General features: G+C 43.3%; 1 protein-coding gene across 1 annotated transcript in view; it reads right to left on the minus strand.

Annotated features, from left to right (window-relative positions):
* The window catches only part of LOC102194968 (aggrecan core protein-like), a 25,896-nt gene extending 8,586 nt beyond the window's left edge, over positions 1-17,310 (minus strand). The window contains exons 1-16 of the mRNA XM_013914253.1: positions 17,187-17,310; positions 13,806-13,897; positions 13,611-13,702; positions 13,013-13,304; positions 12,674-12,848; positions 11,649-11,776; positions 11,274-11,567; positions 9,072-9,374; positions 8,781-8,955; positions 8,572-8,699; positions 8,205-8,492; positions 7,904-8,002; positions 6,143-7,822; positions 3,562-3,639; positions 475-633; positions 319-401 (exon numbers count right to left, since the gene is read on the minus strand). Of these exons, the coding sequence (XP_013769707.1) occupies positions 319-401; positions 475-633; positions 3,562-3,639; positions 6,143-7,822; positions 7,904-8,002; positions 8,205-8,492; positions 8,572-8,699; positions 8,781-8,955; positions 9,072-9,374; positions 11,274-11,567; positions 11,649-11,776; positions 12,674-12,848; positions 13,013-13,304; positions 13,611-13,702; positions 13,806-13,896 (4,065 nt within the window). The 5' untranslated portion in view covers position 13,897; positions 17,187-17,310. The remainder of the gene's footprint in view (positions 1-318; positions 402-474; positions 634-3,561; positions 3,640-6,142; positions 7,823-7,903; positions 8,003-8,204; positions 8,493-8,571; positions 8,700-8,780; positions 8,956-9,071; positions 9,375-11,273; positions 11,568-11,648; positions 11,777-12,673; positions 12,849-13,012; positions 13,305-13,610; positions 13,703-13,805; positions 13,898-17,186) is intronic.
* Positions 17,311-21,112: the final 3,802 nt, after the last annotated feature.

Consider the following 21,112-nt stretch of genomic DNA (forward strand, 5'->3'; position numbering starts at 1 on the left):
TTTTCCTATAATACCTGGTGGGCCGGTCTCTAGTCAAAATGCCCGGGCCGATTTTTTGTCCCAGTCCAGCCCTGCCTAGAACTGGAAACCCTGAAAATGAAACCTACATACTAATAAATATAACCATGAAGAAATTAAACATCAGATCAGCTAATAATAATAATAACGCCAAAACGCTGGGTCAACTACCCAGCACCATGACAATGTTGCTGCCATCACACTCAAACTGTGCGTTTCCTTAGTTCAAGCACTGATAGATTTTTGTTCTGACCCAGTGTGAATAATATCCTGTTCCCTCAGTCCAACACGCCCACTCACCAGAGGAGTGCCGTCAGTCCACTGGAAGTCATTCTCTATGGTCTTGTCATTCAGCCCGATCCACTGGTAGTCTTGTGCATTTGCTGTGGAGACAAAACAAAGTGCCTCGATTCTCTCTCTGCTCCCGTCTCTCACACACATCCGATAAATACTCACCGTTGACAGAGTTCTGCTCCTCTGGGGAGATGATGCTGACCAGGTGGGCGTTGTGATCGCGGCAGCGCTGCTCCGCTGTCACCCACGTCTCTCTCTCGGTGAAGTGTCGGTAGCAGTTCCCCTGAAACTTAGTCCAGCCTTCTTCACACGGCTGCTCCTCTGCGGCCGCAACAGCAAAGAATGAGCACTGTGAGACCGCTCGCTCACTTCAGCGCACAGATTTCTCAATGCAACGCGTCTTTTTCAGGGCTCAGAGTTTAGATACGAAGTGTTCATTAAAGCTTGTTACTCGTCCACAACTACAAACGAGTGTGCTAAGTAAAGTTCAATTCAATTTTATTTATATAGCGCCAAATCACAACAAAAGTTGCCTCAAGGCGCTTCATAAGCGCCATCTTCTCTTCACTTTATTGATTTTTGCTCTCGGCTGTTGATGTTGTGAGTCAGTGAGAATCACACTTTGCCCTGAGTGGGTTTGCTGTTGTGTACAGTTTGACAAAGGGCAGCGTTTCCATCCTGACCTACAAAACAAACAACTCTTTACTGAGAGGAAAATCAGGCGTAGCATCCTGCTGGACAGTAGGGCCTGCCCAATTTCCACCTTTTACTGCAGCATTCAAAGGCTTCATTCACTCTGTAGCTCCGTTCTGTTCATTTTCATTTATGGGCCACTTCAAACAAATGACACAAAACACACACATTTTTCCATTTAGTCCTGTTTAGCTCTATTATAGCAGACAACTCTGGATTTATCTGAGACATCCACCTCTGAGATGCTTTGCCTGTCCACATACAACACGTCTTTAATAATGTAAATTATTTCTGTAATTAAGAAAAAACTCGCAATGTTGGATTTGGGCCTAGAAATCTCAGGAACGTTTCTATTTACACTGGATTTTATTCTACTGGCCTCCAGTAACACCGTGAAAACCCCTTTTTGGTCAGCACGTGTCCTTTAATCTGCACATGAAATAAATCTGTGGACCTGATTTTACTCATCTGTGCAACACTGCTACAATTAGAACCACCGCGTCTCACAGAGATGCACAGACACTGGTCCCTGCACAGGCAGGGCTGTGGAAAGTCCTCGTTTTCAGGTGGAAGAGCCTTCAGTTGAACCAAAACGCTGCTGGGATTAAAAAGAGATCTTATATTATTAGTTTCTATTCTAAGGTCCCAGTTAAAAGAAGAACTTGAATGAATGATCAGACCCCATCACACGATCAGTCAAACTAGCCCAACAGAGCACTTCCCTCTCACACTGTGGGCTGACTTCCTGGGATGTTTGAAAGTAAACTGGGAGGCAGAGCCTTCAGCTCTAAGGAACCAGCTCCCAGTTTGGATTGGAGACAGTTCTGCACACAACTGTTGGTCTAGTTTTTATTCTGAGCCCAACGTGCCTGCTGTCTCACTCCTCTGAGTTTGAACTACACGTGCTGCTATCTTCAGCTTTGTTTTGGTTAGTCTAGTTTATTTTGTGTAGTTTATTTTTAATCATTTTAATCATTTAAATGTTAATAAACTTAGGGACTCCAATAGAGACAGACAAACTCTCATTATTAATAAAGCTCTGTTAGGACTGGACCTGGTGAACAGGTTTTTTCCTGTTAAAAGGGAGTTCTTCCTCCCTCTGTCTCCAAGCACTTGCTTGTAAGAGACCACCTGGTTGTTGGGCTCGTTTCTGAATATTGTCTATGGTCGGTTCTTTCCCTTACACCTTACAAGTATCTTGAGATGACTGTTGTTGTGAGCTGGCACTATGTAAACAATGTAAGTGAATAACTGAAAGAAATTATAATAATAATTCACACCAAAGATCTGCAGGCCTGAGTGTGGACTGAAGTTTATGAAGGTCTAAAGAATGTTTTTCTGTACATTACGATGCTCTGTAACACGTTCACTGTTACTCTGGCTCACCTGGATGACTGCTGCAGTAAAAAGAAGTTTAGTAAATGTTTGCAGCAGTAAAACCACTAAACCATTACTGCCTCTCTGACAGAACACAGGCTCCCATTGCAAACCAGGAACATCACAGATACATGCCATGAGCCACCACAGCTGCTCACACAACAACTAATACTGCCATCTGCTGGTGATGCCTCTCGTTCTCTTGCTTCAGTTGTTTTTGAGGTTGTTAGTATTTTTTAGCTGAAGCTGATCTCATACCGATCTCACAGCGCTCCCCTCCGTAGCTGGGCAGGCATAAGCATTTGAAAGAGTCTACAGTCTCCACACAGGTGGCTCCATTGGCACAAGGGTCGGAACGGCACACATCTACCTCTGCAAAAAAGGGGGGCGGGTAACACTACTGTTACAGCGAGGTGTGGGGACGGGAGGCGGATCAGCAGGGTGGGGAACAATACCATGCAATGCAACTTCAGATTAGACTTACTGCACCTAGAATCATCATCCATGTTCCTTTGTTAACAGCTCTCTCAGGTTAGCATGTGCGAATGACATTGACATTTATATACTGAAATATACACCAAAATATCCGATTGTTGCAAGGAAGAATGATTCTAGTCCCTGCAGTAAGTTTATCTTTGAATCCTTTGCTAGTTGCAGCAGAAAAATCACCATTTAACTCCCAGCAGGATGAAAGCACATTTGTTGCAGCAGTTAGATTTAGCATGCATGAGCAGAGGAGGCGTGCTGGCATGGCAGACCAAAAACAGCACACAGGCTGAAGAAGACACTTGTGATGAACACGAGACACAGACGCGGTAAATCCTCAGAGCAGAGACGATGCACATTTGACAAACGGCCGAACGTGAACATCTGTCACACAAACACAAAGACCCAGAGCTCGACACAGAGAGACAACAAACCCAAGCAAAAATACAGTCAGGACACAACAGCAGAGAAGGAAAACAGAGACTGTGAGTCTGCTTCATGAACACTGACTACAGTTACAACAGGTTAAATGTTTATCTGGAAATAAACCCTCAGATAACAGGCTGATTAATGCACAGACTGCAGACCAACAACAATGTAACACATGCAGACAACAAACAGAAATGTTTCAGGCAAAGTCTGTTAACAGGTACTGAACGAAGCTGCTGTCAGAGAAGGAAATGAGAAACTTACCGTCACAGAAGGCAACGCCGTTCTCTGCAGTGCATGAAGCATCGCCACAGGGGTTCGGTTCACATGGGCCAACATGTCCTTAAAAACAATGCACACTGATTCACACAACACGTCCTCCATGAATGACACACACCAGCACAACTTAGAAAGACACAAGAGGCTTTGGCTTTAGGCATCTCAAATATCTCTAAGACGGAAAAGACTGTGAGATGAGCACACCCACATGTATACACTGACATTATTAATTATACAGATGAACTGCTTAAAAGGTATAAGTGTGACGAATTCTCAATATAGGAACAGAAAACCAGAAACACAAACCGGAACATATTTACCAAGAGTTTAAAACAAAACACAACACAAAAATTCTTCCACTGGAATTAATATGAGCAGAGGAAAAAACACAAAAGTAAGTATTAGCTCCATTAAAACACCAGAAAATTACAGTTAAAATAATAAAGAAGACAAACTGGGAACAAAACACAACCTGACACTAATAAAAACTGAGAGCTCAAGAAGAATAAACGTTCAATGAACCAGATCACAAAAGTCAAAAAAACAGCCAAAAACAAAATAGAAAAGAGATCCATGGAGGCAAAATAACAAATGAGACACGATGAAGAAAATATAGATAATAAATTCTTTAAAACACCAACAGCAAAACAGACAAAATGTTCACTGTGATGTTGTACTGGAGTGGAAAAGCATCACAGTGTGAGGCTGAGAAGGATGCAGCACATGCAGCTACACTGTGTATACTACACTGTATACGGTGTACTAAAGAAAGAGAAAGAAAGACATAGATTAAGAAGCATGTTGTTTCAAGTGTTTCTGTATTTTTTAAACTATATTTATTGTTAAGCTTCTCAAAAAACTGTGACGCCACGAGTGCAGTGATTGGTTGGGCTTACGACTTATCATCTTGTCAGCACAGTTAGGCTGAAATGTAAACACTGAGTCTGTGCTGGCATTGAAATTTTGCAAGATACAAGTAATGTAGATCCTGCGCAAGTTTCCAAAAGACGTCAACAAATTAACAGAAAGTGTACTTGTGAACTTATTATTTTTAAGGGGCCTAATGCTAAAATTCAAGTATTTTCTATTGTGCATTGATAAGCTGAGCCTCAGAGACACCTGTCATGGGTGAAAACCCAGCAATAACCAGAGTTTCACTCATTTAGCAGTTGTTAGCGGCAGCAAGGATTTGGGTTTGCTATGTGATCACCAGCCAGTCTCTAGGCCTTTACTTTTGAAAAGTAAAACTAAATACACACGACCAGCTGTTGCATGTACAGGGATAAAGGGATTCATATCTTACTTTTCCATCAGTCACTAAACTAAGAATAAAACCTTGCAGGTCACTAAAATCACTTCTGTTTCTGATTTTCTTCACTTAGTCGGGGTTAAACAGTTTCAGTGCACATGTAAAAATCAAACTGATATCCGCACTGCCTGTAACACTGACTGTGCAATATGTCAAGCTGCGAGTCGGCTCACAATCAGGTGTAGGAAAGTAAAAGAAATAAGACTTTATCACAGCTTTGGTAAATGTTCTGTTCTCATGTATACGAGGGATTTTTTTCTCTGCCTGAGCCCTTTAACCTGATGTTCCCTGACTCAGAAGACCATGGATGCATAGCTCCACGTAGAGTATCTGTAGAGCGGGAATCATACCACTGATGTTCTGATTGGTACCAACTGTACCTCCTGATCAATAAGACTTTAATATAAACGCCTTTTGATCATTTATTTAGTTTTTGCTCTCTTTAAACTTTGTATCTGTTTGTGACACACTTCAACATTTAACTGTTTCTATTCTTGACATTTAATGTCTGTGTTCATTTTTCTTTGCACACTTTGAATGTTAGAAGAAGATCATAGCTCGCACAGGTAAAGTATCAACAACATTTAGGCTGGGTGGTTCCCACTCACAGGGTCTCATTACAGCCACAGGCCCACTGGGTGGATGCTTCTGCAGCCCTGCCTTACTTAGTTTTTCAGTGCGCTTTATAAATAAAGTTTATTATCATTATTATTGCTTTGTTGACGGCACAAGTTAAACCATGCATGGAAAACAGTTGACAGGGTAAGGCAGCCGTTCCTGTAGTTTGGCATCAAATCAAAGAAGTCGCTTAGGTGAGAATGACTACGTAGACATGTAACGTGCTGCTAACAGTAAGTAGCAGCTAGCTTGGCACACGCTAACTTTTTCAGGTAACAATCATTCAAATCTGATGCACAGCTTAGTTTTTATTGCTGATGAATGATTTGATTTTTTGAATCCCACCAAGCAAAAGCAAGTATAAAGTTAACCATCTGTTTCAGGAACTACAATAAAACAACAGTTTCCTCTCAAAGGTGCATATTTGCAGCAGCTAGCACATCAACACACCACCACCACCACCAAAACACACCTAGTGGTTATGGTTATAGTGACACCCTTAAAAGTAATGAACTGAACATTTTAATTGGCACAAACAGCTACAGAGTACTTCATGCTGATTTGATACACTACCAAAGGACATGATATTTTAAATCCAGAGCAGAAAATCTAAATAGTGTCAAGAATATATTTACTAACCTTCAACAGGGCCTGATGTCTGAACAGAGGGTGGTGCAACTGTAATGGGAGGTGCTGCTAGTCCTGCCGGGACAACCGCAGGGGCCAGAGTTACAGGGACATCATCGGGGGTCTCTGGCACGCCATTAGGGTCCTCCTGTGGTCCTGTGGTGCTCTCTGTCACATTGCACTCAATGATGGGATAGGCCACTGGCAGATGCCTAGAAGGGCCTTCTGAAAAAGTCGTGCTGGCAGCAGATAAGTCAGAGTCTCCACTCCCAGGGTAAGAACCACTGCCACTACTACTTCCTTCTCCACTGTACTCCAACGGCCCCTTACCAAGCTCCGAAAACAGCGTGCCTGAGTCCTCTGGTGATGTGTTTTCAGATACCTTTGTCATTAGATCCTCAGACTGAAAGATAACACTGCCTCCTCCTCCACTTGTAGAGGACTCGTATGCAGAAAGTCCTGATCCAGACAGAGAATGAAAACTTGAGCTTCCAAATCCAGACAGATATCCACCACTTCCCTCTGCAGAACTGTAGAGTAAAACCCCAGACGCCTCCTCCTCCACTCCAGACGATGACCCTGTCAGCTCAGTGAACCCTGAACCCACCAAAGTCACACCAGGGAAAAATTCAAAGACCCCTTCCGAGGCCGAGGCAGTGAGGTCCCCACTGAGGTCCCCACTGAGATCACCACTGACGTCTCCACTGAGGTCCCCACTGAGGTCCCCACTGAGGTCCCCACTGAGGTTCCCACTGAGGTCCCCACTGACGTCTCCACTGAGGTCCCCACTGAGGTCCCCACTGAGATCACCACTGAGGTTCCCACTGAGGTCCCCACTGACGTCTCCACTGAGGTCCCCACTGAGATCACCACTGAGGTCCCCACTGAGGTCTCCACTGAGGTCACCACTGCAATCTCCATTAAGATCACAAATGAGAACGCCAGATCCTGAAATGTCCCCAGAGCCACTGAAGAAGTCTCCACTAAGCTCACTGTATTTACTGGAGGTGGTTGCATCAATCAGTTTATCATCTATCAATAAGATCTGAGCGTCTCCACTCCCTGAAAGCTCTCCTGACTGTCCACTACCACTTCCAGAGGAAAATTTGGATGGAAAACTGCTAGAGCCAGAAAACTCCTGACCAGTGACGAAACCAGAGGACATGTCTGTGGAAGAACCACTTTCTGTAGAACTGAAACCAGATCCAGACCAGGACGCATCCCCACTACCACTCAGCACTCCAGATCCCACATCAGATGAAAGGAAAGTAAGGATCTCTGTGCTTCCCTCTCCAGCTTCTTGAGGTCCTCCAGAACCTGAGTCCTCGCCTGAAGGAGTGGAGTCAGTGCCTGAAAAACAAATACTGATCGTGGACCCTTCTCCACTACCTGATCCAGAAACATCTGTACTACTGGGACCTGATTCTCCGCTGGGTAGGTCAGCATGCGCACTGCCAGCCAGGTCTCCAGAGCCAGAGGAAGGGAGGTCTCCAGAAGCAGAGCCATCTCCAGAAGTAGCCTTATCTCCAGAACCAGAGGAGAAAATCTCGTCTGCAGACAAACATGGCTGTCCAGATCCAGACGATTCTCCAGAGTGACCTCCAGATGTGTAATCTACTACAGAAGTGTCTCCTGAGCCTGAACCAGAGCCTGAATTCTCTACATTGATGGGAGGAGATATGGAGGGAACAGCTGAGAACAGAAATTGAAAGTTAAGCTTAGAAACAAACGGGAACAAATGGGTAATCCAGTCATGCTCTGAAGGGAACTCACCAGGTCGTAACAAATGGGTAGCTGATGTCAGATTTAGTAGAGCCTCCTCAATTTCTGTGACGTTCAGTCCAGTTTCATCTGCAATAAGCCGAACGTCAGCTGTGAAAATGTAAGTGAATGATGATCATGGTGGTTAAGAGTCAAGTATAAGGTATAAATCGTCAATATAAGAATCCCTGTTTGGGAGAAAGACAAATGAATTTTCTGTCCCCTGGTTGCCAAAATTGGGAGAATAGTTTAAAAAGCAAATGTGTAGTTAGACCTCAGAGGGTTAATGAATAGTAGAGACATTCAGAATTACCTCTGAAACAGTAAGCATCAAATCTGGCATCAAGTTCAGGATAGCCAGTCTGGTGATTGTACACAGTGTGCACTCCTATTTTCCCCGCTCCGCACTCCGCACGTGGATTGTTGATGGGATAGCGCACACTGCGATCTAGTAGCCAGCCTGCACGGCACTTGTCAAAGCCCATTTTCCAGGCAGCATAGAGATGTCCTGTGGAGGCCACTGTGGCGTTCTGCTCTTGACAGCTACGAACAGCCTCACTGTAAGTGAAACCTTCAGCTGATTCAATGTGGAAAACCTCTCCTGTGGAACAGATGACAGTGAATAACCAAAATCTATACAATATTACAAAGTCATAACTAAAACTTTAGGCTTTTATCACCTTTGAGCCCGTCAGTGTAGCAGTACACATCGTATCTCTCGTGTGCTGGCCTCAGACCGTAGGATCGAACCCCGGGTCGATCTCCCAGATCTCCAACACAGCTTTCTCGAGGGTAAGCGATAGGATACCTACACAAGAGCACCCAACTATAAAACCTGGTTTAAAACAGAAATCTCTTCACTTGCTCCAGAATAGCAATCCAGAATTACCTTACAGTCTGATCCAGTAGCCAACCTGCGTCACACTGCTGGTATCCAGCTTCATACGCTGCCTGCAGCTGCTGAGGCGTGGCGATTGAGCCTCCAACACTCTGGCAGGCTTGTTGGGCCTCGACAAAGGTGAAAGCGTAGCGGCCTGCAGCTGAACGGTAATGGAAGACCACGCCTGTAGAGGAATCAGGAGAGACTACTGTGGGTTGAAATCCTGGAACGTCATTATTAGGGAATCTCTCTGGTCCTTCTTCAGTTATTATAGCATGCATCAGCGGCTCATTTACTGACCGCTTGGAGGTATCACAAAGCCTTTGTGTGGCTCCCTGCCAACATCCGGCTGTGCTGTGGCTGACTGTATCAGATTAGTGACAGACTCGGTGATGTTTGGCAGCTCAGCCAGAGGCGGGTCGGTGGGGCTTTCTGTGTAGGTGAAGTCCACGTTAGTAGGCATCATAGTCTCCACCTCTCCGGCAGCCTCACTCTCTGTCGTCGTGCTCCTGAAGAACACCTCTGGGCTCTGTGTCACTGTGGTGACTCGCGGCACACCGCTGCCCTCTTCTGTCATGCCTGAGCCGTCTTCATCAGTCGATTCTGGAGGTGACAGAGGAGATGACGTCTAAAGGTGAGTTTTTAAAGAATCTTCTGGAGGAGCTGGTTTGAGCAAGCCACCTATAGGCCATAAGGTTAATGCATTAGCCTGGGAATCTGCCCTGGAGCCGTTTACCCAGTCTAACCCAGTCTAACCCTAGCCCTAGTCTTTTAATTAGGCCTTATCCACTCACAGTATTCAATGATACACATGTCATTGAAAAACTTACAATATGATGTATTATTTATATAAAATCCCAAAATGTCATGTCGTAGTCAAAGTGTCACAAAAAGTAATTAGATTGCTGTTACTTTCCCGTAAGCACGCTGCGTTACTAAAACCTGATTTTGTTTGTGAGAGTCTCTCATGACAACGACGTACGAGCGTGCAACGTCCGTGGTAACAGACGTGTGCAGATCAACAACGGATAATATGGAGTGCAGGAGAGAGTACGACCGTGCAGCGTTTACAGCGTGGAAGTAATCACATTACTTTGAGTTTGATTCAGTAAAAAGTGACACAAACATTAGCGTCTGCTGTTCACTCTGTGTGGGAAGAAAACTTCTTTCTACAGCGAAAAGTTAAACTTCAAATCTGAGCGAGCACGCTGCCACGGGAATGTGACATCCACAGAGAAACCCCCGGATCCTCCCACTGACATGACCGCTGTGGGCAAACCTCCACCAAACATTTTTTTCATTTGATTCAGTTTTGTATGATGGATTATGCAGAAAAAATAGAACTGGGCTGAAAGTTCTGTTGCTTTATTACGTAAGTAATAAAGTAACTAATTACTTTTGAATTACCTTTTTCAAGTAACTTGACCGACACCACCTACATGTTAGAACTACAGGAGCTGCTCAGTGAGGGAAACCCTTGCCATGAAGCTCCCAGTGCAGTTTTTGTGCTGATGTTAATGCCAGAGGAGCTCTGGGAAGCTCTGGGAAGCTGCAGTTACTGCGTCAGTGGAGTACTGGCGTGTTTTAGACACCATGCACCACAGCACTGGCTGACCTCTCTCTGTAACTTAAGTGGTCTGCCACTTTCGGGCTGAGTTGCTGTGGTTCCTATACACTTTTACTTCGCAAGGGGGAAGAAAGTTCAGCTGATGTGTAGCATTGGCGTCCTATTACAGTACTACACTCAGTGAGCTCTTTAGAACGACTCTTTTTTCACAGATATTTGCAAACTGCATGATTTTTTTGCACCATTCGGCCACGTGATGCAGTATTGATCAAGTGAATAATGCCACAGTCCCACATTTGACTGTGGCATTATTATGTCAGTGGCTAGAGACCAGTCAGTGACCTTCTGAATGGTAAACTGGTTGGTGAAAACCTCTTTACTTTTAGATTGCTGCAGTTGTTCGTAGTTTGCAGATAAGATCTCAACTTGTCTGCTAGCAAGTGTAACCGCTCACCCTTCGAGCGGTTATAAGACTGTAAACAATGGCACACAAACAGTAAAGAGAAATTATTGGCCTTCAGAGTAAAAGCTCTGTTCCACAGTTGCATCTTTTACATTGAAGACAAACAGTCCCTGTCTGTGGTTTGTGTTGGTGCAGCAAGCTGCTAGCAACCAAGGGAATCACCAGGAGGTTTCTGCTGCAGAACTGTCTTTCTGAACAGTGTCAACAGAAGGCCCCTCCAACTCTGGTGACAGGTGATTGATCACACTCTCTTGATCAGTGTGTGCAGGACATGACAATCCTACAGCCCCAGAGAAACCGTGGCATCTCTGGGGCTGTAGGATTCAAAGATTCAGAGGTTTGTACTTTAGTCTGTTTAGTATATGTAGGTTCTAGTAATATGCAACTGTTTCCTGCACATGTAAAATGTGGCAATACAAAGCTAGTGAAAGTACAGATGCACACTTGTGTGCTTTTATTGTGTGAGCGATACCTGTGTAACAGAAGGCGTCACAGCGAGACTCGGGAAGAGGATATCCTGTCTGGTTTGCGTGAAGATAGACAGTCCGTACCCCGATCAGCCCGCCTCCACACTGTGGCCTACGAATGTTGATGGGATAGCGGACACTCCTGTCTGCGAGCCAGCCAGCGTTGCAGACATCCATCCCTCCTTGCCAGGCCAGGTACAGCTGACCTGTAGTGGCCAGCTGAGCACCCTTATTAGAGCATGCCAACACAGCCTCTGAGAAGGTGAACTTCTCTGCAGTCGCAGTGTAGAAAACTCTGCCTGTCTCAGATAAAGAGCTTTGTGAGAAAAATAAAGAATACAAATCATGAAAGGATGAGTTTAAAATGCATTAAAGTGTACCTGTCATCTTCTCAGCGAAGCAGTAAACATCATAAGTCTCATTGAGATCCCTCACGCCGTAGGTCCTGACTCCAGGCAGTTCTACTTTGTCACCATAGCAGTTCATACGAGGACTCTGGATTGGGTACCTGTGGTTAAACAAAGTAATGTGAAGAAGAAAACACTGAAAACTAAACTCATGTTTGCTGCTGTACAGAAGTTTAACATGAGCACATTATGATCTGCTCACATTAGCTTTGTCCTTTCAGACCACAATTCGTTGATTTCATGTTTTTCCTTAAATCCACAGTAAAGTGTTTTAAAAACACATTTCAAAGAAGTTGAGAGCAGACTGGAAAATATGTCTATTTTAAGAAAACTCCCAGTACGACGAATTGTATTAACTGCTAAACATGCCCAGGAAAGAAAGGAGAGGCTTGGTGCTTCATAAGTGGGAATGGAAAGAAATAATATTTCTCTATAAACTATTACAAGTAATTTGGGGATATCATAATCTGCAGTCTTGCAGTCTCTGTTCTAATTTATCCCAAAGTTGTCATATCAGGTTAAGCTCAGGACTCCGTGCAGGCCAGTCAAGTATTTCCACACCAACCTCAGTCATCTTTATGGACCTTGGTTTGCGCACTGCTGCGCAGTCATGTTGGAACATTCCCCAAAACTCCAAAATGTCTTGTTATGCTAAAGCATTAAGAGTTTCTTTGACTGGAACTACGGGGCCAACTCCAGCCCCGCACCATAATCCCCGCTCACCAAACTTTACCAGCTCTTAATCAACATTTTTTTGATTAAGATGCCAAATTACAGTTTTTTACTGAACAGAAAAATGAGTTTTAGTCCTATGTTGTTCTGCTTGGTTAATTCTGACCTCAGCGCTGGCTTAAACTTAAGTTTAAAAAAGTGAATTTAGCCATTTTCGTTTTTGGCAGATTTCTCAAATATGTTTCTTTTCTTGCTTTTATGAAGGGCCATGTTATAAATTTTGGAAATAAAACTAGTGAGTAGTTGCTCCTTGGGTGGGTGCTGACCTGACTGTGTGATCAGAGAGCCAGCCAGCGTCACACTGGTGAAAACCGTCATCGTACGCCGCTTGGAGCTGTTCAGGTGAAGCCATTACTGCACTATTCTGGGTGCACGCTGCCTTCGCCTTTTCAAAAGTCAAACTGTAGCGTCCCATGATGGCCCTGTAGTGGAACACAGTGCCTGGAGAGACAAAAAGTGGGATAACAATAAGAAAGAGCGATGGTGTGATGTGACCAAAAAATCCATATAATTTTGGTCATTTTGTCAACACTATCACATAAAAGTAAAAAATCAAAAGAAAAGGTATCAACTCCTGCCTCGCAGACATCATGTGTCACTCATACCTTGAACCTGGACGTGCACGATGCTGTGGTTGTCCTCGATGTCGTGCTGAACCTCACAGCGATACACTCCCGTGTCACTGGAACGCAGCTCAGATATCCTGATGCTAGCGTTTGTCGGGGTCCCAGGATAAGCTACCAGCTGGACTCTGTCCTGGTACTTCTCAGTGATATGCACTTTCCCCCCCTGGGCAACAATGATGGTTGTGGCCTTTTCTTTAGTCACAAAGCTCCATTTGATCCGATGAGACAAGGGGGCAATGGTGGGAGCGCCAGGGTCGTCAACAGTGTGATCCTATGAGAGGCGACATCATTTACAAACGTTTTCGAGGGTTTATAGACACAAACATACGTACATGCATGTCAGGTAGTTAAAGTAATATGACAGGTTCAATCTAAGCTTCTGTTACTTTATTTGCTGACTAAGCAGCTGTACTGTTGTTTTGATGTCAGGTCTGCTGAGATTACTGATCTATTGCATTCTGTGTAGTGGTTAACACGTGTGCTCCTAACGCTAACGCTGAAGCTAATGATGTCATGGTGGCTAAGGCCTTCTTTTATATGGCACACAAAACAAAGGTGTAGTTTGCCATTTACACACCTCAAAGTGGCACGGTAACATCAGCGTTCCCCCCAGCAGAGGGCGCTGTGGACCCTCCAGGAGAATGATGACACTCAGTACATCCTCTGGGTCTGTGAAGGTCAGACATGCACACAGTGTAGAAAGACAAGACTGCTACACGCCAGTGCTGACTGATGAGGACACTGGAGAGAAACTGTAAGCTGCACTTCTTACCCATATAGGACTGCTGCTCATAAACATCATATGTGGCTGAGGTGACAGTCACATACAAAGCCATCAGCACCGTCCCCCGGATCATGTTCATCCTAAAAATCAAACAGGAAAATTAGCAGGAACACGACAGTGACTCGAACTCTTCGTCACACTTGGACGCTGATGTTAAATGCTAATCCTTTTTTTTATGTCCTACCTTTAGAAGTGAAAAAAGAGAACTTAATCTAAACTGTTGAAGAACAGGTCAATTAAAATGAGACCACAAAGGTATTATAACCTCAGTTTCTTACTTCCTGCAGTCCATAGCCTGAGTGTGTAAAACGTGCTGTACTGAGATGCTGTAGAGGCTGGTTCTGATCATTTATTCAAATGATCACAGAAAGATTTCAGGTTCTTTGTCTCTGCTAAAGACTATACTTATCATAATAATTCAGTAATAATAAAAATTACGCTGAAAATAATAAAATTACACTGAAACAAAAACTACTGCAGCTAATCTGAACTGATAATGGAAATTATAAACCCCCCAAATTTCATGTATAAATACAAAGCTGTAGTAAGTCGTCAGTCCAGTGACCAATATATTTGCATAGGTGACCTTTTGATGGGCGGAGCAGTGGAACCGTGCAGGGACTGATTTGTGCGTTTAGAATTTACATGTTTTGTTTGGAGGGAACATTTTACCTTCTTTTCTTGTTTATTTCAGTATTAATAAAGCTACTTTTTGGATTATTCATTTATTTATTTGAGATGTGCCAAATGCCACAAGACTTAACTTTACTTCTAAGATTTTTTTTATGTTCGCTGGAAGAGACATTTTGATTTTTAACATACTTTTTTCTTTAAATTTGTATTTGTTTGGCCAAGTGTGTGAGAGAGATACACACTGGAACGTCCTGGAAACGTGGTTACAGTGGAAAAAAGAAGCCAGTTTCTCTCTGTTTCCCTCCCCACCATTGTGGGGTTTTTATTTAAATAAAATGATGATTGTTGTTTTCTGAACAGAGGCTGCTGCTGTTCTGAGTAGATGAATCGCTGCATTTGCAGCGGGAAGAGGCTGCCGTTAAAACAGCACTATCATTTTTTCTGCTAGTTCAGCCAACATTATTAGCAAACTTGCTCATGAGCCAAATAAATCAATAAATGGCTCTTGTATAAACGATCGGTGAAAGGCTCAGCCTGTCCTTAAAGCTTAAACTGGCTCACATACAAATAGACATTTGATATTTTCTACTTTAATTATTTACTTCGTGCTTCATGTTTTCTACTGGTAAACTTTTGCTTTTGGCTTTTTGGAGGAAGTTGGTGAACAAATGGGCAGTAACTGCACGATCTGATTGGATGTCCAGATTTAGCACAGAATTTCACATAATGCTTTTTTTCTTTCTTTCTTTGAACCCCTAAAGCTGGAGGGTCGATGTCTGGGCTAAGTGACAGCTCATTAGCACTGAGTTTGTGTGAGTGGTGCTGGTGGCCAGCTCCACACTGCATTCATTCAGCCGCTGTGGTAAGGTCCACTCCCACAGAGACTGGGCCCATAAGACCAGATCTGTTCCCTGTGAAGCCTGTGTTATGGCAGCTCTGACGACACCAGGTCTGTGTAAACAGCACTGCGTAGATTCGAGAGTCCGCCCTTTCCATCGCGTCCTAACACTGCTCACATTCAGGCCGGAGACCGGAGTGCGACGTGATGGAGGGAGGCCAGTCAGGCCTTTGATCCTGGACAACGACTGAATTTATATTTCTTTACATGAGGCAAAACGTTCATGTGATGCACCAGGTGTAAAAATGTCATGTTTGTTACAGGTGAAGACTGTGTTGTTCAACCATGGGAGGAAATTAAGGTGTGAGATAGGATGGCTGAGCCCCAATACTGTGCTCTTCAGTGAACTAGCTGACGTTAAGTAATGTTCAAATATGGACTCGGAGTTCTGCTTCCAGGTATAGATGCATACAAGATGGTTTGGCCCACCACCCACCACTCTGCTTTACAAAGTCAACAAGGACAGTTTAAAATCCTTTTCCTGGTTACTTTTCTTTGACCTTAATGCTAAATGCTAATTGTAAAGGCTGCAGCTTCAGACAGATGCTGAATTACAGTAAACAATAAAAAAGGAAGAATTGATAAGTTTGATAATATTTTTGGTCTAAATGCTCTTTCATTTGCCTAAAAGCAAACACACTAAACTCTGAGAGTTAAAAACAGACCAGCTGACCAGAGAGGCTGTTCTCACACTTATACCTGGGCACGCATGAAAAAAGGGATGAACATGTTGCACTGTGAAAAACAGAAACACCAGTAAGAGCCGAAGAGTCAGTGAACTGGTGCTACTTAATGCCACAGTTCTTCTTCTGGTCTGAGGCGAAGCATCAAAAAATGAGCTTTAAGAAAGAGCGCTTAAAGATGTACATCCATGAACAGGAGTAATAAAAGGCTGCAGAGGCCATGAATGACAGCTGAATCATACTGAAGGAAACGCATCACCAAAAAACGGCAGCACATAAAAAAGACGAGAGCCTCAACCAACCCAGTGTTAGTGATGTCATCACTTGTTGTAAGCACGGTTATAGTTGTAACCAGATTTGTTGAAGCGTCGCTACATTGTGACAGCAACATCTTCATGTTTAGGTTTTTCCACAATTACAATCCTCACATTGATCCATTTTCAGGTAGGAGAACTATACTTCCTGAAACCTGGGATTTTTTCACAGCCTCCTCCATGCCACAAGCAAAAGTCCTGGAATAACCCCTGCCTGTCTTACACTGTGGACATAGCGATCTGTTATACTTTTGATTTGATTATACTTGGCATAACATCTGGGGTGACAAAAAAACTGTTATTCTTATTTATGGTCATGATTTTTTGTGTGTGTGGATGACTGAATGTAGTGTAAAGCGCGTTGGGGTCTTTAGGGACGAAGTAAAGCGCTACACAAATACAAATACAAATACAGGCCATTTTTACCATACTGCTGATATTTCAAGCAAACAATACATCAAACGATTTCTTTATTTCTGTAATTCTGGGCTAATACTTGTAACATTCTGAGCTATTTATATGTAATTTATCTCAGGGCAGTTAAATGTTTACTGTGAGATACTGTATCTTCCTTTAGTGATATTTTCTGTAATTCTTACAAACAGATATATAATGAAGACAACACTAAATACAAGTATGCAGATCAGCACCAGAAGGTTAAATAGACTTGAACTTATCTGGGGTTTTCACAGGTATAGTTTACGATGTAAAAACACAGAATTTGTTGTGAAAATAAGATTTAAGGAAAAGCGCCCAAATAACATATATGCATGAGTAAGAGCATCCATCCTTCCTCAGAAAATATGCCCGAAAAAGCCTTGCAAAAAAGCAAATTACTCACCTGTTGTAGAAAGACTGGCACACCTGTGGCTGTTAAATCCTTCTTCACGGTGTGCTTCTTGAGCTCCAAGCTGAGAGTTTAAAAGTCCCGGCGAACAGCAGGAGCAGAGAGCTCAGGATGCTCAGCTGTGTGCAGAGGAAGGAGCCTGAAACCAGGTCTGGCTGTCAAACCTCAGGGGGGGGGCACGCCACCATCAAGCTGCTCAGAATGAGGTCTGGACAGGTCTGATACCTGCTTTCAAAGTAAGAGCACATGGAGCAGATGGTGACTTCAATTGCTTCTCAGAGGCAGGATTGCTGCTGATGAAGTTTTTCAGCCACAGTAAAATGATTTTAGAAGAACTGATAAAAACTCTCGTAGTGGGATTTATCTCTGCACTCCAGGTTTAGTCATAATCACACATTTCACTGCATGGATTTGTTTTCATTATGAATATAATAGAAACATAAGAAGTTCATGTGATGATACATGGAAACCTATAAGCTGTCCCACATGGTTTTGGACAAGTGATGATGTAATTACTATGAGCCCTCAAAATGGCAAAAAAAAGCTGTGTTGTTGTCTTAAAATAATAATATTGGCATTACTATTCAAGTATGATTTGTAACATTTCAATCAGGGGGTCAGCGAGCTTATTTTAGTTACTTAACGTTATTGTATGTTCTGGAATTTAACTTGTGTCCAAAAAAGTGTCATAGTTATAAAGAAAGTAAAACAGAATCATGCCATGCTTTTATTTTGAAAGAACAGTGCAGGGTTTTTAAGGGGTTGGTTCGTGATTCGTTTGATGGGAGTGTAGAGGGGAAACGGGTGGAGCTGGAAGGATGTGCAGCATCCCACAGACATGGTGAAAATGACTTGGTGATATTCTTCAGCTGATGTTCACAATCAGACGTGTTCGGAGAGATGAAGTGACAGTAAATGCGAGGGTATTTCTGAGCCAAATATTTCACACAGCAGGATTTATGATAAAAAACTAAACCTTTAATCAGATAAAGTGAATAATGGCACCCTACAGATTCCTTATGGTTTTCTGCTGTCCTGACGTCAAACCTGGACTCATTAATGGACCCTGCCATCAAGCCTCACCCCCACCTTCTCTGTGTTTGATTTCACTCCTGAAAAAGTAAAAAGGACCTCTACACTAGGAACAAAGCTGCTCTTTCACTGCTCGTAGGGCAGAAATTACAGAGCGTTCACATGGCTAATGTGTTGGTGCCATTGACACTCATGATTGGGATCTAGCTTGAGTTTGAGTAATGATGGTAATACTCTTTTCCTCCAGCAACACAAATTATGATTTTAACAGTTTGCTGCTCAGGTGTATGAATGCTGTGATGGGAGGCTGATGGATGCAGAGTGGGAGCACTGGCCTGACTGGATTTGAATCTGAATGGTGTACTGTAACCAGACTGCCTGGATTTTGCTTCAAAGAGGAGGGGGAGGAGGCCCCGGCTGCGCCTGTATGCCCGGAGTTTCAGCACTTGTCCCTGTTTTCCATGTTTAGAGTTTTCCATTTTTAGGCTATTTATCCACAGTCTTTGGAACGAGGTGTGTCTACAAGTTGGGCTATTAATGCTGGACCCAGAGTGAGGTAAGATGACCAAACTGTAAGACTCAAGCCCTACGCTGGAAAACTGTCATCAACCTGAAGAAGCAGCTTTGTAATGCAGTGACATAAGAATAACGGTAAACTGTGAGTTATTCATGCACCTGTGGCTGTTACAGGCACATTATAATTGTAATTCTGTCGTCTCTGAGCACACACACACACACACACACACACACACACACACACACACACACATCATGGATCGATGACAGAGTTTCGGTTCAATCCTTGGGGATCAGGAGACATTTAACTTTATTCATAAGCTCCTTTCACTGCAAAGGCCACCTTAGACAGTGCTGTTGTCTGAGAGTTGCATGACACAGAATAAACCAGTTTGCTTTGTCTTCACCTCTCTGTGTATGTACGCCACTTTGCTGAGACTGAAATAAGACTGAGCACTCAAATAGAGCCTTGAGTGCTCAAATTGAGCAGAAAGCACTGTATAAGTACCAGGCTACCTAACATGTAACAGCTTTGTAGGAGGTGGTGATCTGTGAGTGAGCAGATCCCCTGTGGAAACAATCCAAACCTTCACACTCTACCAGCTGAGTTATACCGACTCTTTCTCAGGCAGAACATCACACCGTAATATTTCCCAAAGAGAAGAAAGGCCAACATGCAAGGAAAAAGCAATGCTTACAAAAATACCTGTTTATGTGGATTGGGCCTCAATTTATGCATGTGTGCCCTAACAGAGAAACGGTGAGACACTATAGTCTCTCATGTGGTGATTAAAAACACATTTGTATGGAGCAGCTGCTGTTGGTGACGCACTGGAGATCAGTCGGCAGGTGCAGATGGCACAGTGCACAGAGACCATGCCTGAGTCCAACTGAACGTGCCGGGCCCACCTTATCAAATGGTCACTGTACTCTACGAACTGGACTCTGCAGGTCAAACGCTCTTGTGCACTCAGATCAGCTGATCTGGGAGAGGGCGCTGCTCTGGTGGCGATCAGCATTGACCACGGTACAGATCACCTAGTGTGAGTCACTCTTTGTCTGTGCTGGTTCTAGCTACAACTGACCATGTCTTTGGTACTGGTTCAGTCCAGAACCAGGAGCCTCAAACCTTTTGAATTTGACAAACTGGAGAATAAATTTCACATTAATTTTTTTTAAATCACAGTTTCAGTAGAGCGGCTTTAGTTTGCAACTCCTCCTTGTTTTCCTGTGTTAAAGGAAATAGCCATCAGTGTTTCAGCAGGGAAGCCTTTATGAAGCTTTTTTTAGCGTTTGTTCATTTTTTAGTTGTATTTGTTTTATTCACTATGTGAGCTGATATTGCATTTCAAACAAAGAGCAAAGAAAAAGCTGATAAAGCTTCACCTGTCCTAAATGAATGTTTTACTTTAACACAGACACAGCTGTTATATATGTTTGATGAGTTTCGAGCTACTTCCATTTGATCTTTTGAGACCTGAGAAGCTGTAGTCAGGAAGTCTGCCCTCCAGTGCTTTTGTTAGAAACCCCCCCCCCTGGAGAACTTCTCCTGGAAGCAGAGCCTGTTTATTTTTGCTTGCTATGTGGAAGAGTGGAACTACAATAAATCTCTTGTTGGAGTCTAAAATTTAATCCGGTCAAACAGAACAAGTTAAATTTGATGTTTTGTGTTTATTTTTGGATTTTTTTAGGAACTGAGGTGTTGCAGAGTTTACAGCATCAAGCTTAAAAGGAAAAACAAACACCGGCATGAAGTGACTTTGGCCAAGGACTCTGTAGTCCACAGGAACACAAAGTGTTTAGTCAGTGGGAGAACATTTACTAAAAGAAAACTATGTGCACACCACATCAAAATAAAAGGAAACGTTTTATTTCACATTTGTGTGATCAATGGATCCCCAGTTTGATCCCGGGAGGAGTCCAAAACAGGCAGCCCAAAGTAGCATTAGGCATCTTCTTGATTATCTTCTTAGAGGGACGCTACCAAATCTGGGTCAGGCACATTTGATGATGATTGAACTCATGTGGGGGTTTTTTAAATGCAGTGCAAAAAATAAAAATACACACACACACACACACATATATATATATATATATATTGCCCGTAGTGCTGCATTAACATCATCTAGCAGACCTTCTGAGGGTACTTCACGTAATCTTGGTAACTGGCTACGGGGATCCAGGTTTCAAGCTTGGCCATCCGTCAGGCAGGAATCGAACTTGCGATCCTCTGTTCCAAAGGCGTGTAGTCTAACCACTACGCTATCCAGCTGGTGTAACATCCAAGGTGTAACATCCAAGAATACATTGGGAAGATGGCCCCAACTGACCGAGTGCTCAGTGAATACCTCGGGCAGCAGAAACCCAAGAAA

Source organism: Pundamilia nyererei, unplaced genomic scaffold (assembly GCF_000239375.1).
Source record: "Pundamilia nyererei isolate P.nyererei 1_Seehausen unplaced genomic scaffold, PunNye1.0 scaffold00181, whole genome shotgun sequence".
Lineage (NCBI taxonomy): Eukaryota > Metazoa > Chordata > Actinopteri > Cichliformes > Cichlidae > Pundamilia > Pundamilia nyererei.